The 18,624-nt window shown below is 45.7% G+C and overlaps 1 protein-coding gene across 12 annotated transcripts in view; it reads right to left on the bottom strand.

Moving 5' to 3' along the window:
* LOC128414804 (uncharacterized) overlaps positions 1-18,624 on the bottom strand; it is a 470,265-nt gene that overhangs the window by 98,818 nt on the left and 352,823 nt on the right. For 3 of the 12 annotated variants that reach the window (XR_008330736.1, XM_053390629.1, XM_053390627.1), the window contains one exon: positions 8,262-8,571. The exons of 8 other annotated variants lie outside the window; for them this stretch is intronic. Coding sequence is in view for 3 of the 4 variants with exons in the window: in XM_053390629.1 (XP_053246604.1) it covers positions 8,262-8,535 (274 nt within the window). In the remaining variant the exon portion in view is untranslated. Of the gene's footprint in view, positions 1-8,261; positions 9,047-18,624 lie in introns of those variants that run through there. One more of the 12 variants, XM_053390628.1, reaches the window with a different exon arrangement.

Raw genomic sequence — 18,624 nt, 5'->3', positions numbered from 1 at the left:
TCAGTTGCCTATCTGCAAATACTGATCGGTATTTCCATTTCTCTTGGTGGTAAAGGTAGGCGTGATCACCCCTTAACTATCCTGATACTGAGCAAGATTTTTACCCCCAATTCTTCACACATTCTCTTTAAAGTAAATTGCACTGTGTTGCGGTTGAGCTTACTTTCAAATCAAAACAAAAAATTTTTTTTCCTTCCAGTAGCACCTTAAAGACCAACTAAGTTAGTTCTTGGTATGAGCTTTCGTGTGCATGCACACTTCTTCAGATACACAGTATCTGAATCAAATCAAATCAAGTAGCTTTAGGATCGCAGCCATGGAAAGTAAGTCCCATTCAGTTCGGTGGGATTTTAGAGGGAACGTGATTAGGATCGGGCTCCTCCAGATACCCTGAGGAGCCCAATCCTAAACACGTTCCCTCTAAAGAATATTACTAATCTGCATCAGACGATCTCGCAGTAAATGCTGCAAAGAGGATTACAAACCTCCCTCCACTCCTAAAAATGCATTGATAGGCAGAGAACAAAGCTAACTCCTTTGCCCCTCTTTGACCACCCTGAATATGGGCAGGGTGGTTAATGCCTATTCAGGGGCACCTCAATCCTCCTTATCTTGTCTGCGCCTTTGCACCAAGATCCTAAATAGCCTTCCTGGAAATAAATTCCATAGGATCCAGCGGAGACTAACTTCCAAGTGGTGTGTTTAGACGCAGCTGGCGTCTTTAAAAACCCTCGTAATTACGCTTCTGCTTCAACACCCCACTCCAATACTACTCTATCCCCCATTCTCTCCTTCTTCCGAATAAATGTGATCACACCCTTGCTTTAAAATAAGCACCCCAGAATCTTGAAAAGAAATGCGACATTCCAGGACCGCTAAATAAAGACGCTTTCGGTGCGCTGCGCTGCACCTTTAATCGGAAGTCAAAGTCTCACAGCGCAGAGCAAAGCGTTTTTTCAAGGAAAGCGTGGATAGCTTGCAAGTGACAGCGTCAACGCCATTCCACTTCATAATACGTGTTTTCGTGCTTAAGGTGCCACAAGAATCTCGGCTGATTTTGCGGCAACAACCTAACAGATCTCCCTTTGGGAAAGGGCGCGCAGAGCGCAGCCTCCGTGATCTCCCGTCAGGATCACTTTTGCCTGACGATTTTTAACAAGCAAACTTTCTTTCCCACTGAAACTTGCTAAATTCCTGTTTAACAGGGTTGCAGTCCTATGCACACTCACGTGGCAAGAAGGTCCTCTGATTCATTACTTGGAGGAAATCCCCTTTCCTTTCAACAACATGTCAAAAGTAAGATTGTACTAGCTGAGCCTTCATCCTCACACCCTGGCCAACCAAACGCTTTATGGCGGCAACCCAGAGGAGTGTCAGATGGAAGTAAATTCTGTGGAATGCAGTTCTAGCTAATGTGCTTCGGACCAGAATATACTCGGAAGTAAATCCTATTGGTGTCAATAAGCCATATCCAAGCAAATGCAGTTGAGGTCAAAGTACTTCTTCAGCGGAAATGCTTGAATCCGTTTCTAGAAAACTGTAGGTACATTACATTAATAGTAAATGTGTTCAAGGTCGGACGGCCTGTCACTACTGCTGCAGATTTACTACTCCGGGATTAGTACTGTGATACAATCACATGAATGTTTCAATAATTATAATGGGACTTCTAGTCAAGCAGTACTGCCGAGTCCGGGTTTTAACTCAGTTTAAATCCATCTGGGTCGGGGAACAAGCTGCTGGTGTCACTGGAGTCAAGAGCTGCATTCCTGCAAAAATGCTGCGCCGGTCCCATGGACTTCAATAGGATTTAAGCTGCCCAACTGTGCGCAGAGCTGCAACTAATGAAACAGAGATGGACGCGTGTCTCGGGGACGATGTCAACTCTGCAAAACTGCCTCCAGCTTTCTGGGGGGAAAGCTGCCGCAATCCCAAGCACATCCGTTGCGCAAAATAACCCCCATTTTACTTTATGGGGCTTCAAGAAACAGCTTTGGGCTGCTGTGTAACTCTAACTGAAAACTGTGGGACTCTGCTTTCCAGAAAAGCGTTCAGAGTGGTGGAGTATCTTAACTGGGCTGTGTCAGTTCTCCATGGCCAGGGGTCCGCGGGGTGGGAAGGGAGAAACTCTCCTAGCACTTCCGGAGCAGGACTTTTAAATAATTTTGTGTTTGTGTCAATGGAATGAACTTCCTTCCCATTTTAAGAAATGGCCTAGAGATCAGAGCACGTCGATCTGAATCCAAAAAGGCACTTTTCTTTCCGTATTCCAGACAGGGCTGACAGCGGAGAAGTTCTTGAAAGCTTATTTTTTGCAACCTCGGAATGCGAATGGCGGACACTGGAAAGAAGGGGTCGGGGGTGCGTACTGAGACTACCAGCACACCTGATCTACAAGGGCTCAAGGCGAGCAGCGAATATTACCAAGTAAACATATTAACATAAAGGAGAAAACGTGATAATCTCTGAGTAGGTTTTGTTATGAAATACCTCCTAATTCATTTGCTTCACGATTCACTCTCGATATCAGCCCTAATGAAGGGCTGATCTACACTCAGTTCACTAAATACTGTAATGTGGAGCTCACTGATTGATCTGGCAGACAAGAAGAGGCTTCTCCGGCCGTTATGATTCGCAGTGTCAATAATCCCCTCTGGATCGAGCGCAGAGACAACCGACCTCATGTAAATGCGCCTAGGCTGCAGAAGGACTGGGGTGTTTCTTTGAATATTTAGTGAGAGGTCACTTCATAAGTTTTTCAGCCTAGAAAACAAGGTGGCAAGGCCAAGAGAAAATACTGGAAACCCATCCTCCCTGGAATCCCAGAGAGTCTAATCTAGGAACCTTTATTTTAGTGTTATTTTGCATTTTTGCTTTCATATTCCACCTTCATTCCAAGGAGCTCAGTGTGACGTCTATGGCTCTGCCCCTCTCCATATTATCTTCGCAACAATCCTGTGAGGTCCCTTTGGCTAAGCCGCTAAGGGATGGTGGCTGGCCCAAGGTCACCCGGTCAGCTTCATAGCTGAATGGGAATTTGAACCCTAGTCTCGTCCAACACCCTAAACACCACACCACACTGGCACATCCGCAAATGTGTTAAGGAAAACTCAGCTGGACGAGGCCTTGGGAAGACTGAGCTCCCACGTACGTTATTTTGAGTCACTGCTGTGGGGTGACTCTAGAGATGTGTTACAGGTGTGCTTGCTCCGGGGTCTAAAAATGGCAAGCTCGAACCTGAGGGATTGGTTTTTAACAGAAACGCTTGTGTAGATGTGAACCTGCCCTCAACATCGTCATCTGAGGTCCTGCTCAAACAGGTGACACACCTTCGGGGGTTAGGCCAGTGGCGACCAGGAAAAGGTTTGTTATTCTGTAATTGTTGCCTTTTCATTATTGGATAGATCAGGTGGTTGCATGGATTGTAGCTTGTTTTGATTCGGATGTTATTGTCTGAGAGCAGCTATGAAAGTTTAGCAGTGGGGAGGCGAAGCATATTTTAATTCTTATGTAACTATCCGCATATAATCTTAATGAAAGAAGAATTCACACTCAGGATGGATGCAAACAGATGGATAGAGAAACGGGCAACGAAGGCCTAGATGCATTTTTACTACGGGTAAAAATAAAAGCCTGCCTATCTGAACGCGAATTTCCTTAGAGTCATGCCTAACACAAGCTACATTTGTCGCTTCCACATTAATTGCTTGGGTCAGGGTGGTAGGCTTAATCACTTTCAGTCGAAATGTTCCTGCTTAACTGGTGTGCAATGGGACTCTTTGCAGCAGGGCCCTCCAGAGGGTTTGGGTGGACTCTCCATCCTAAAGCTTTTAAAACGGTACATTTTACATGGAGGTTCAAGCAAATGTTAAGAAAGGTTCCGGAAGGAAGCATCACGGGATCCGGTGGTTTATACATGGCACTCTGTATGAATAAGACTGATTTCCTCTTACATATAATACTGTATGTACACTCGAATACAGAGTGCGCACAGACCCTCAAATCCGTTGCTAGGAAGGGATCTCTTTGGGACGCCGCTCTTCCTTCCAGGCTCCTGCAGCTGCAAGGGCGTTTGGGGTATGGACTTCTGTTCCGCTTAAGGATTCTTAAGCCGTCCTGCTTGCCCCCTCAGATTCCTTTCCAAGGAGGAAAGCGTCCATACCTCGGTGGCGAATTGTCTCTGGCCGCTTCCTAGAGGACCTCTACAAGGGAAACCTTTTCGCTTCTCAAAGCAGAGCGTTTTCACAAGGGAGACAAAAGACTCCGGGTTGCGATGAAGAAGCTGCTTTGCTTCAGCTCCTCGTGGCTTTGTTTGTTTGTTTTGACCGCGGCACCTCTGAAGAGCTCTGTGGAATCTTATCCTTGCCCGATTACTTTTCACACAGGAAACGGGCAAGGACCCTAGAAGTTGGGCCTAGGGCTTGCCTAGGACGACCTTCTGGAGGTTTATTCAATCACACCCAGTTCAATGGGCTTGACAGTGTACCTATGACCGCAGTCGAGGACGCAAGCCACGTTCCAGGGCGATACTGCCATTGAACTGAATGAGTCTGGTTTGCCACCGTTTGTTGAAGGCGCTTCTTTCTCACTTGCCCCCTCTAAACTCTGTTCGGCTCATATCAAAAGAAATACCACCTCCACACAAAGCCCCCCCCAAGCACCTAACTCCCCACCCACCCCACACAGTACTTCTCACATTGGAAACTTTGGGAAACTGAGGGACGACAACTTTCCCAGATCATGAGGTCATACAGAGGTGGTTTCATTAAAAACCAGCAGCGAGAGAATTTGATTTGGGAGGCGGCTTGAGACAGAACATGGCGATGAAGAATGAAATTTTAGGGATTCATTCCTGCACATACTTCTCTGGGAGCAAGTCCCATGGAACTCAGTGGCTCTTACTTTTGAGTAGATATGGATAGGTTCATACAGCCAGCCTTATTGTTGGGACTTAGCTTCAACTGAAATAAAGAGGACCTGTTTTCAAGTAGCAGTGTGTTTATATGACCAATATTTGAGGGTAGAGGATCAGACCCATTAGGATTAAGAAGCATTTATTCAGAAGCAAGTGCCAATGATGTCAATGGCCTTTACTCAGTAAAAGTTGTGACCCTGGGTTTGTACCACATCCTCCCTTTAGATGTTTATGGATGTGATTGCAGGCTACTTGCTTGTTTTTGACTTTTTACTGACTGTAGTTTTAATTTTTACCCATCTGTTGCTGTCAGCAACTTTGAGCACGTTTTCAAAAGGCTGCACAATTTAAAACAAATGAGTAGGAGTTCTCAGATTTGTGACCTCTGTCTATTGACTAGAAGGTACAAACACAAACACCAGACGTCTAACTGTTCTAGATAATTTTACATGAGGGAAAGAGGTGAATCTGAACAATTTTATTTTGCTTTATTATTATTATTAAATTTTACCAACGTGTTTCCAGATAACGTTGACAAGAAAATTATCCGGGGGGGGGGGAGATGCTGAAACATTCTCTTCAGAAAGATATACAAAAATATTATTCTTTTGACTGGCAACTTGTTAAGTGTTGTTGTACTCTAATATTCTAATACTCTAATATTTAAAATCTTATTTCAAAAGAAACCTGTTGGTTGGATCCCCCACCCGCAGGAGGGTCTCCAAATATCAGCAAAGAACTGCAGCTTTTTAAACTATCTCCAGTTATGCTGATTCTGTTGTTTTAGAAGTCCAGCATATGGGCTTTTAATTATTTCCAAATTAAACATATGCCATGATGCCATACTTTTCTCTCTCTCTCTCTTTTAAAAAAGAAGATCCGTTTAAAAAAAACCGGGGGGTGTTGGAATTATTTTAAAATTATATATATATATGTTACTTTTTTTTTAAAGGCCTCTTATGAATTGAAGGAGGACTTTAAAAACTCAAGAAAGAAGGATTCCCCCCCCCCCTTTAAGTAGGGTCTGGGTTGGATCCTCGAAATGCTCACTGATGTTGAAAAGGAAACTTTTGCAAGCGCAGTGTGTGGTAGGCACGTCCCTTTTCTATTCTTTGATTTTAATTGCTAGCCTATTTTATCTTGTTAAGTTTGCTAAACTGTATGTGCAAGACACAGAACCCAACACCCAAGAACAAGGTTATTGCTCTACGTAGGACTGGCGCTGTGGCCAACAGGGGGCGCTCAGACATCCAGCTCAGCCCCCGCCTCTCATCTAAGCCCATCACAACCCCGGAAGAAGCGGGTACAAGCTTGCAAGCTTAGCAGGGTCGAGTACAGATCTTTAGTCCTCATGGATAAAAAGAGATTAAAGGCTAACTTCCGTCTCTCTCCCTCTCTTTCTTTCTCTCCCCCCCTTTTTTGGTATCAATTTTAACCAACTACAAAAATGTAGAGCTTTTATCCTTTGATGTCTCTCTAGAAAGAAACTGTAACATCAGCTGAGAAATTACATCGTTTGCAGAGCCAACAAATCTAACATGAAGTGGGGGAAATAATTTAATTAATAAATGATCTTCCTTAGAGGCACTTAAAAAAAAGAAGCCGCCTGATCTTTGCCTCCCCTTTTTCTTTCCACCCCGCACCCCACATTACCAGTGCAGTCCTTTCTCGCTGACTGTCGCTGCATCAGATTGAACGTATCAAACAAAAATAAATATCTGCACATTAAACTCTCTTCTCCTTCTGCATTTGTGGGCGATCTTTCTATTAAGGCTTGCATTTATTTATTCCATTCGAATCTATTTTATTTTATTTTATTTTTTAAAATTACTAGAGAGTGCCCGAGAGAAAAGCCAAATCATTAGAGGGGAGAGCAAAACAAGCTAAGAATTAAATACTAAGTCACACATTGTAGCTGGACCCATTTATGATGGAAAGGCTAAATAAAATTGCAACAGCAACCCCCCCTCTTTTTTTTCTTTTCTTTTTTTAAAGCCTCTTCACCTGTATTTAAATAGCACGTCTTTAATTACAGCGGTCGGGGATGTATGAGGCTGAAATGAAATTAGCAGTCATTACCAGGCCCTTTAACTCCGTGGTGCTTTTGATCAGCGCTAAATTAGCTTCCCAGTCCTAACAAAGGCTCTATAGCAAGCAGTGGGCTGTAAATAAGACAGCTCGACCTGCCCTCAACACCTTTCCTCTTGTCAATCACAGCTCCGTCATTCAACCCAAGATTAACCTTTATCTATCAAATGCTTTTTTAAAAAAATAATGAAAAAGAAATAGAGGGAAAATCCAAAACACTCACAACTTCGTAAAGGGAGCTACCTCCTTTTTAAAATTAAAACGGGGGGGGTCCTGAATTATAATTAGCCTTTTTTTTTTGCATTGTCAGGCGTTCGGTAAGGCTTTTTGTGAAGGCATTGCAGTGCCAGTGAGGGAAACCCCCCCTTTCTTTTTCAAGGAGGCTGCAAATCGATAACGAAAGTTGGGGGTGGGGAAGAGAGGCAGAGAAACAGCTGACACCCCCCCCACCCCTCCGTGCGCTTAAACTAAAGGCTGATCTTCATTTTACCATTAGGGGGCGCGAGAGAGCAAGCGCGAGCCTCGGCAGCTGGTACCGTACAACACCTTGCAGATTTCAGGTAATGCATCTTCCCCGATTTCCCTCTTCCTTCCTTCCTTCCCTCCTCTCCTCCCACCCCCGGCTCCTGCCTGCACATCTTCCTTCATTAACCCGTTTCCCGGAAACTCAACGTGCATGGTGTCATAGATTCAGACAGGGCACGGGCAGATCGTCCCCGATAGTTTGGTGTCTTCATCATTTTTTTAAAAAAATCGGTTAGGCTCAACTAAATCTCTTTTTTTTTATTGCCAAATGGCGTTTACGGGAAAACACACACACAACAGCAACAAGGCTGCTTCGGACACCCCGCTCTAATAGGGGCAAACCTTTTTAAAGAAAAAACCCCACACAATTAAGCAATACACGGCTCTTTCCCTCTCAAACCCAAACAAGAAGGGGGGAGAAGGAAGGAAGGAAGGAAGGAAGGAAGGAAGGAAGGAAGGAAGGAAGGAAGGAAGGAAAGGGGAGGACAATTATTTTATTTTTCCAGAAACTGTACTTTTCAGTCCAAAAGGGGGGGGGGAGAAGCGGAAGGGAGAGAGTGAGAAATGTTAAGTATTTGCAAAGTGCAACGCTCTTTTCCTGACGGCTGGAACACAGGAGGTGTGTATATTTCCCAGATCTGATTCCAACCCCCCCCCCGCCCTTCAAGTCTCGGAGAAGGCAAGTAAAAGCAGAGACTGGCAGTGCACGTCAAAGTTGGTGCAAGTTACTTACAGGTTTCTGCCACTCCACTTTGGGCTCTCGGCTCGGAGGGCGTTTGATTGGCAGAAGGAAGACAAAGTCCGCGGGGGCTCCTCCGTCCCAGCTCGGCCTCCTCGGGGGCTTGGAGCACTTTCCCCCGGACGGCGGCACTTGCGGATGCTCGGAGGCTCCCCTCTCGCGCCCCCCACCCCCGCCAGCCCCCGCGCTCCAGCCTTCCTCTTCTTCTCCAGCCAGAGTGAATCCAGTTCCGTTTTTCTTCCCCCGGCAACCCGGGTTGCCTACACATCCTTCAAATCCTAGTCCTAGCTTTAAACTGCAGCCCCTGGAACAAGGGGGGAGAGGGAGAAAGAGAGAGGGAGAGAGAGAGAGAGGGAGACAGGGAGAGAGGAAAATCGTTTATGGTATGGCTTAAAAAATCCAAATGGCTGATTTTGTGTGTGTGTGTGTGTGTGTGTTATAAGAATGCACCCACAACAACAAAAAAGTCAATTCTCCGTCTCTTTCTCTCTCCTCCTCTCTCTCCCTCAACCCCCCCCCTCCGTCCGCAGAGGAGAATAAGAATAAAGAATAAAAGCTTTATATTTTTGCAGTGGGTATTCAAAGATAATTTGATGCTATTGTTTCTGCTACAGATGGTTCTTTTTAATACAATAACAGTGCGCTTTGTGCATGCCACACACAATACAAATCGAAAAGCGTTTTCCTGAATAACCATTTTGTTCTCATTTGTATAGGGGCAACAAAAGGCGCCGTGAAGTAATAGGGATTCTGTTTATTGAAGCCACAGAATAGGGGCTTGATAAAGATTTAGGTTTGGTTGCCCCCCCCCCGCTACCGCCCAATGGAGGCACACAAATGGAAAAGGACTTCGCAAGACCTAGCCTCTCTCCTATTATTATTATTATTATTATTATTATTGCTATAGATCTATTTCTTTTTAAAGATGGGGGCTTGTGTCTCCCGCTCGGGTCTTAATCGGCCCTAACATCTGTTTATTTCAATGGGGCGGTGGTAGTAGTTGGGGGGTGGTATCCATTGCTTAAAAGGAAAAAGGAAAATTAGAATTACAGAAGAGGGCATGAGAAGGGTATTATTGGATATGCAATACTGAAGTGGACCACACATTTGTACACATTTGTGCGTGCGTGTCTATGCCCTGGTCCCGCCCCCCCCCACAGGGTTTCAACAGATCCTCCAGTCCAAGCTGCGTGACCAAGGAAGAGACGCTTGCCTCTCTCCCCCAGATCAGTCCGATCCAGCTCCACAAAAAGTTTTCTTTAGACAATCCCACAAGCAAATGACAGTCAATGGAACCTAATGGCGACACTTTCAAGGACCTCGGTTTAATTGGGCTGTAGATCAAGCTAAAACATTCGCCACTCGAAAAGGCTATCTTCACATCTAATCTCTGCAACGCAGGGCACCTACTCTAAGAGTATTCAAGCTTCCCCCCCACCCGGCTCGTTCCCTCTCCGGTCCTGCTCAGCCTTCAGCCCCGACGCTGCTGCGAATCAACGCGCTTCCTTTTCTTCTGCACCAACGTCACGTCTGAAGGGTCCCTCCCACATAAGTTTAACACGCATCTCTGCTCCGTCAAGATTACTCGTCCTTTTAAGCGCCCCTAACTTCTCCAGAATGGATTCGATTCACAAGAACGTTTACACAGGATGAGTTCATCCGTGACACTTCCCCTCAGCACTGCTTGGGTCCCGTCCCCCCCCGCTGCGGTGGCGGTTCGGATCCTGGCGATTCCTCCCCAGCCTCCAGCACACACTGGCAGAGCATGGAGGCACACGAAAAGGACACCAGATCGTGATCCGGGACATGCAATCCCTAGCAAAGCAGCCTCCAGAAGGAAGAAGGCATTGTTTCAATATATTTCAACTCGAATCGGTCTAAAAGTTAAACTGGATAATTTTAAGTCACAGCTTTGTCACATGAGCACGACTGTTCCCCCCCCTCTCCAGTGGAGACACCCACCCACCCTCGTTCGTTATTTGCCACGAATAAATTAGCAGCGCTAATTGGGGCGACGGGAGATGCCCGGTTGTCGACGGGGAGGGGCCACCTCTCTCGGATTCCTGGGAAAGGAGGCGCACGAGGCGCAGAAATCCTCCCCGCTCCAACGCCTTTAGCAAACCGAGTTGCGGGCGCTTGCTTCGCACCGGAGGAAGAAGGCGTCCATTGGCCGAAGAGGAGCGCTTAGAGACAAGGGGAGCGCGGCGGGGAAGTTGGGGTGCGGGGCTCTGGGTTCCTCTACCTTTCTCTAGGAATTGATGCTCCGGTCCGAGCCGCTTCTGTAACCCTGTCCTGACCGTAACCTACCTCCGTGACTTTTTAACCTTGGGGGAGAAGGGGGGGAGTGCCACTCTTTAATTAGTTTTCCCACATCCCACATCGCACTCCCCCTCTTCCAGCATATAAAATGTGCTTCCCCCTTGCAGTCTTCACTTTTCCTTTTTAATCCCCCCTCCCATTATTGGTTTAGAGGCCGCATCTTGGAAAGTCACCTAATAAGGGATTATTGGGGAATTAGAAGTGACACGCGCCAAAGCCAGCCCCTCCCCACACCACTTCGGGGGGAACAGGCGCCCGGAGAGCGGCATTTCCCACAGCACGTGGCTCGCCTTGCCCCAATCCTTTCCCCTTCCCTCGGCTTGTTCAGAGCAAGCAAGAGACCAGGAAGCGTGTTCCAGAGGTCGTGGGAAAGGCGTTCGGCGTCTGTGCCTGCAGAAATAGAGCCAATCTTTAATAGGGCGTGTATACTCCGAGATTGTTCCTGGAACCTGGAGCCACAAGTCACATAAGCCAAAGTAATGGGATATGAGGACAATCGTTTCCTGATCTCAAGCCCCATTACCTGGAATTAAGGTCCGTTGAAATCAACAGAACCATAAGTTGATATTTTCTGAGAGGAGGGGCAAGATAGGGTATCTCACTCCGAGCTGAAACAATGAGGCGAAAATCGACCAACTCCACTTTTCTTTCTCTTAGACTCAAATAATACGATTCATAATAACCCACATTTAAGCAGGAAGGGGAAGGGACGCTGCTTCACTTCGGCTTAGCAGATTTGTGGATCGCAGCGTCAGAGCTTCTTTCATTTAGTCCCGCAGATTTTAGTAGGAGTTATTCGGCTTAACGGTTCGTAGCACTTTTCCGAAGAGACGGTGGCAATTCTCCTATACCCTCGCATCCCATTTTTAGGCTTTCCGTCCCCCCCCCCCACTTTCTTGCCTTCCCCCTTTCTTCTGAAGATTCATTGCGCTGGCTCTTCATTTTTGAAAGACCATTTAAAGCAGAGAGAATAGCGGGGATTATTACCCACGTCTTTTAAAACGAGCCTAAGGATGAAGTATAAATTAATTATATGACGCACCCCACCACCCTGACCCCATAAGCTTGTTTAACTTGACAGCCGTCCCTCGATTGCAACCGATCTCGCTTCTCCAGCTGCCACCGTCGCCTCTGCGCGCTCACACGGAGAGGCAATCCATCTATCCCTGAGTAAGCAGCGCGCCGGAGGACAGTCCGCGCCGCAAGGACTCAGGCGTCCGGGCTGCAGCCTTAAGGCTCTGGACCAAAGGCGGTCCGCAAAGCAGTTAAGCTGAAATGCTCCCTTAGCCTGCCCCCTTCTCGCTCTGTATAGATGGCGATTCTGATAGGGGTCATGACTTCCAATCCTCATCTCACGGGAGGAGCTCCCAAGGGATTGCCTGGGGTCAGCTCCAGTACACGGAGGAAGGGTGGGTTTGGGCTTCTGAAGGTAACACACACGGCTTTACGCACGCGGGTTGTTGGCTTTCACTGGGCCGTGGATCGGGAATATGCCGAGATCCTGCTACCACCACCACCACGATCAATGATCACCAATCCGGTTTAGTTAATACTAACTGATCCCCAATCCCTTGCTTCAGCGATGGAAATGCAGATGAAGAGAGGAGTCTCTTCCAACAGGATCTGAAAAGGGGGTCCCTTAAAGTGGAAGAGCAGAAACAGGGAATTCCGCCAAACAGAAAAGCGCCCAGCAAACTTTGTGGAGAATCGCGATTGGCCAGGAAATAAAGGAACCCGCCATCACGATCCCCTTCTTACCTCAGGAGGATATTTACAGGCGCTCCAGCTCTAATACTGTCGGTAATGTGTAAATAACACAGAAATCAAACACAAATAATGCATATAAAGGACCCGTTTAGGCTTGCCTAATTCGACTCAACAGTTGTAGATGGGTCTGTCACAGAGTTCTTCTCGGTTGGCGTCTCTCTGTGCCTGTTTAGATGTCTAAAAGTTACAGGAAACGGGTTGCTGACCACATAATCAGAACATAAAAGAGAGTGAGAGATGAGTATCTTAATAGCTATCAAGGCATGTTTCGTGTACGTGTATGTATGCAGAGCTTTCTCTAGAAAGGCAGACTGATAATCCTATACCACTATGTCACTTTCAAATAACGTGATCCCCAAACTGGTTCAGGCGGAGCAATACACGGATTAGGAACCAAATTGGCTCCAATGTCTGCTTCTAACAGCCTGGTCCACATCTTGGTTCCGCCTCTCCGGATTCAAGCCAGTACAGTTGCATTGCACAAGGCAGAATCATTAACGTCGTCAGGACTTTTCCATTGGAATGTACATCGCAGGCAGAACGCACTTTACCGCCACAGTTTGCTTCGTTTCGTTTATCATTACATCTATATCCTAACTGACCTCCCAAAAGCACAAGGTGGCTACCCCCTTCTTTTATCCGCCTCCCGTTTTATCCGCTAAGTGCTTCGGCTTAATTGATTTGTGGTTCGCGGTGGAACAATCTTAAGAACAGATGGGGTCGGGACGACGACAGTCAACGTCGTTCCGCAATCTATATCCATCTTTTTAGGCTCCTAAACTAAAAATTGGCCGGTCTAAAGTTTCTTTTCCGAATCTCGTTAATCCAACAAGTTCCAAAAAGGCTGCCGCTCTCTCTTTGCCTCTGGGACACTTCCATCCACAGCCAGCTTCAGAAGATGCTCTTAAATTATGCTAAATTTAATGGGAGCCAAAAGCTTAAGTTCAAGGACTGGGGATGACTGGTTTTAGTTATTAGGGACGCCTGCGGGTAAAGGAAGGGGCAACTGTATCTCTGCCCAACTTCCAGAGCTAAGGAAGAGAAATATTCACTCGGAGTTGATATTCTTTTTCTTACACAGTAATAACGTCTGTGGGACGCGGGTGGCGCTGTGGGTAAAAGCCTCAGCGCCTAGGGCTTGCCGATCGAAAGGTCGGCGGTTCGAATCCCCGTGGCGGGGTGCGCTCCCGCTGCTCGGTCCCAGCGCCTGCCAACCTAGCAGTTCGAAAGCACCCCCGGGTGCAAGTAGATAAATAGGGACCGCTTACTGGCGGGAAGGTAAACGGCGTTTCCGTGTGCTGCGCTGGCTCGCCAGATGCAGCTTTGTCACGCTGGCCACGTGACCCGGAAGTGTCTCCGGACAGCGCTGGCCCCCGGCCTCTTGAGTGAGATGGGCGCACAACCCCAGAGTCTGTCAAGACTGGCCCGTACGGGCAGGGGTACCTTTACCTTTACCTTAATAACGTCTGTATCCTAAAACGAGCTAGTTCTATGAACAAATTCTAATTAAGTGGGCTTATCAGGAGCCAAAATGATTTTACTTTATTTTTTTAAATAAATAAATAAATTCCCATCTGTTGAGTGCTGCGAATTTTCCTTCACCTCCGTCGGAACGTCTCCGGAAATATATTAATTATATTATCTAGACCAGATATGTTTGTCCTGAATTAACCCAACACAAATAACGTTTTGGATCTTAAAAAGACTGTCCTGTCACAATCCATTCATATAGACAGACTTCCAAGGAGAAATGAAGTTTCACAGGAAATTAAGTTTCATTAACATATTTCACCTGGAGGTGAAGTCCCATTTAAATCGATTTACTTCCCCGTAAATGGGTGTCTGTGCTGCGTACAAATTTAAGTTGAACTCGCTTCTATTCACCGACACGTATAAGTTCATTCATCTAGCAACACGACGGAATAATTCGGATTGGAGCAGATTTAAATATCATTGAAGTCAATCGGACCACAGCTTAGTGTGTGGCCGAGTAAAGCGAAAGTACTTCGATTACACGAGGGTTTCAGGTTTTACCACGTCAATGCACTAACCACACACTAAACACCACTTACTCTGGAGGAAGCCCATTGACATAAAAATTATTTCGGAGTAAAGATATTGTGGCTCACAGCAATTGGATCTGAAAGGTACCAATAGGATTATGGATCGGGTTATTTACACAGTTTTAATGCGTGACTTCAGTTTAATTGGGCTGAGAACTGGATAACCATTTTTACGGAAGAGAACCGCAATTTTGGCATCCTATGTAACACCCTTGTCATCGCATCCGGCAATGATTGAGCTCAGTTGTAGCCGCAAGACCGGTTACCCGCCAAACAGCAGGATCGGACTCCGGAGTCCGCAACAGCCCGATTCTAAACACAGCAGAATTAGAAATCAATTTCCATGGCGATCAATTGATCTGACTTCCAAGTAAACGTCTTTGGGGTGAGGAGGCAAAACCTGTGGGCATCATTTCTCTACACCCGGAGCAGCAACTGCTACAGATTTCTCCAGCAAACGTCTACGCAGGAGCTGCGCTGTCTATGGAAGTTGCCCACAAAACTACCGCTCAGCAAGAGGAATTAACTCATCTTTTACTGCGCCACTTGAAACGGATAAGCCGGTGTGTACGTGCGCCCCGGGGTGGGTCGCAGTCCTCCTCTGAAAGCCCTCCGCCCTAAAGCATTTCAAGACACACAGGTACCAACTACCAGAGTGTTAAGAAGGTTCGGGAAATGACAACTGACAATTGAAAACTTGCATAAAGCGAGAGAATAAAGGTTCATCGGGAAGTTCTCTTGCTCAAGCCCTGCTTAAAGAGAGCTGGGCTTGCACAAGAAGAACGCCCGGGTGGATTGGGCCCCAAGTCCTTTCCGGATAGTATTTTTAATTCTGAGTTCTCACATATCTAGGTTAGAACAGCCGTGTGCAGAAAGTCTGCGCCTCGCAGCTTCCACCCACAGCCTACAGCCACATTATCCAGACAAGATAAACCTCGCCTCCTCGGAGATGCGGCTTCTTCAGCAACTCCACCCAAGTGGAAGTTTTGCTCAGTCGAGAGTCCCGTGCTCTACGCGCCGGGAGGCAGGAAATATGTCACCAGGCGTTTCCACACTCGCTACTTAAAACAATTATTATTATTATTATTATTATTATTATTATTATTATTATTATTATTATTATTAGCATTACCGTATTTCAAATCTAAAATCTGCAACTGCTAGAAAGTATAATGGATGTCCTTTCTAATCTGCATTAGCAGCAATTTAGGTGCTTTCACACCAGGCTTAAACTGGTTTGTGCTTAAAAACTTTACATTGGCTAGAAGGAACACTTGATTTCTCCACCCACATGAACGGCATTCCCGTGTTTTGGCACCTGAGGCTTAAGTGATCTTCTAGCTAGCCCCTATTCATGTATTTATGCCAACCTCTAATCACTGTTAATGTAGAAGAGAACGTGGAGGAGAGACATTTGTAATGCTAATGAGCATTCTGGCCAATGCTGGCTTTACATACACTCTGGCTTATGCCTAAGAAACTGAGCTGCGAACAACAACAAAAACCCACGTTTTAACCTCCCCATGAACTCAATAGCTCCTTTGGCAAGATCAGCTCTGAACCCACACTACTGGGATAACAGCAGAAAGAGCTTTCCTTATAAGGTTGTTTCAATATATATGAATACCTTTGAACACTCTAAAGTGTTAAATAAATAACAAAGACATTTGTAATGCTGGTTGAATTAACAGTCATTCTAAGCCATACATGTGAAATTACCCCCGTGAAATCACAAACTGCAGAAGGGGCTCAGATGTGCTTTTTGACTGTTGAGCGATATCCTGCACAGCAGCCACTGCTCAGCTGAACACCCACAAATATGCTTCCCTTCCTTGGTACACTTTTACAATTCACAGTCAAAGGATTTATGGAGTGGTCAAAGACGGGTTTTCTTTTTGTAAAAGATTTCCAGAATAGTATGTATGAAACCAAGGAATGGTACTACTTATTCTGAATCAATCAATCAATCAATCAATCAATCAATCAATCTAGATCTTAAGAATTCCTTAGCATCCTATCTTAAGGCATAAGGACCATTTGCTATTACAGTATAAATCTCTCTCTCTCTCTGTGTGAACATTTCACAAAATAACCTTCCCCAAAGTATAGATTTTGACAAGTTTATACAGATGGATAGGAAGATGATGCTTAAAATATCACTGAACAAACTCATGATAAGTAGTTTTGGTAGCACAGTTCTTACATTTCCTCCTGAAATTCTTCCTCTTAAAATATTTTCTGTATTCCACATCCATTATCTCTTCAATAGAGAAAAGGTTAGCATTAAAACCTCTCCCCATTAAACATTTCCCCCATAACAAGGCTGGAACTAGGTTTTAGTCTGCTTGCTGCCACTGCTATCGCCTCACACCATAGCCAATGGAGGTTGAAAGAAACCTTTCAGAATTAAGATGGCTGGCAATTGTAGTGCATTACATATACATATTATATTGTAGTGCATTACATATTACGTGGGTGGCGCTGTGGGTAAAAGCCTCAGCGCCTAGGGCTTGCCGATCAAAAGGTCGGTGGTTCGAATCCCCGCGGCGGGGTGCGCTCCTGCTGCTCGGTCCCAGCGCCTGCCAACCTAGCAGTTCGAAAGCACCCCTGGGTGCAAGTAGATAAATAGGGACCGCTTACTAGCGGGAAGGTAAACGGCGTTTCCGTGTGCGGCTCTGGCTTGCCAGAGCAACGATGTCACGCTGGCCACGTGACCCGGAAGTGTCTCCGGACAGCGCTGGCCCCCGGCTTCTTGAGTGAGATGGGCGCACAACCCTAGAGTCTGTCAAGACTGGCCCGTACGGGCAGGGGTACCTTTACCTTTACCTTTTACATATATTATAATGTGGAAAGTATTGTGTGTGTTTCCACCATTAAAGGAGGCTGAGAGGTTTTAAAGTTTTCAAATTAAGGTGCAGCTTATCACAGGGAAAATGTTTCTGCTGAAGTCCCTCCCGACACACACTTGGTGGGTCAATCACACCCCCCTAATGCTTCCATAAATTGCTCCCCCACCTCCACCTCCCAATTTTCTCTGTCTTTTACAGGTAGATAAGACAAACTGACCCACCACTGAATTATTGTTCAGCATCCAAACCAAGGAAAAATGGTGAAATGGCAAGTCTGTGAGAGAAGGCCACTAGATCCGCTCACTTTTTCCAAACATTATAACATACTACCTATAAACCACAAATTAACTTTTCCTCTATAATGTGCTGGGGAAATGGTTCAGACAATTAAATGTGATCGAAAGCACCTTCAAACGACCAAAACGTTTAAGGAACAGATTTGTCTTTGTCCCGGTTGCAATTCATGGCCCCAAAAGAGGGATGTTTACAAGCTCTGATTGCTAGGCCAATACTGATATCTGAGAACTGTCTCATTCATATTACAGGGAGAAAATAACTCTCATTATTTGCTACAGAATTCCTTGTCACCAGTTGCTATAGTGCCAGAAATACCTTGAAAGCTATGTAACCATTTGCTGTAGTTCAGGATTTCCTCCAGAATATAAGAGTATGGGATTTAGAATCCTGCAATGTATTTTAACTCTTTCAGCACCGTCTCCTCCAAGAAAATGTGTCCAATTGAAAACTGAGCTAATTTACAATGTAGTCTTCACCCAATTTACCAGCGAATTTCTGCACAAATCCCATTGAAGTGAATGGGACTTGCATTAGGACCAGGCTATGTGCTGCTGTCTTCACTGAGATTAAAACCACCTGAGATTCAACAACTTTGCCTCTGTCTTCATCCAAAAGGAAAGTGGTGTCCAACTTTGTGATAACAAAATAAATGATGTAAGGAGGGAGCTGCAGACCAAGATAGGAAAAGAGGTGGTAAGGGAACACTTAGCTACTTTAAATTAATTCAAATTTCCAGGGCCTGATGAGCTGCACCCAAAGGTACTAAAGGAGCTTGTGGATGTAATCCCAGAGCTTCTGTCTATAATCTTTGAGAATTCTGTCTATTGCCTTTGAGAATTCTTGGAGAACAGGTGAGGTCCCTACAGACTGGAGGTGGGCAAATGTTATTCCCATCTTCAAAAAGAGGAAAAAAGAAGACCCAGGTAACCACTGACAGGTGAGCTTGACATCGATACCAGGAAAGGTCCTAGAACAGCTAAATCAACAGTTGGCCTGTGAGCACTTAGAAAAGATGCTGTGATACTAAGACACAGCATGAGTTTAAATAAATAAATAAATAAA

Source organism: Podarcis raffonei, chromosome 5 (genome assembly GCF_027172205.1).
Source record: "Podarcis raffonei isolate rPodRaf1 chromosome 5, rPodRaf1.pri, whole genome shotgun sequence".
In the NCBI taxonomy this organism is placed as follows: Eukaryota; Metazoa; Chordata; class Lepidosauria; order Squamata; family Lacertidae; genus Podarcis; species Podarcis raffonei.
Note: the sequence above shows the minus strand (reverse complement) of the source record. Positions and strands in the feature narration are given on the sequence as shown.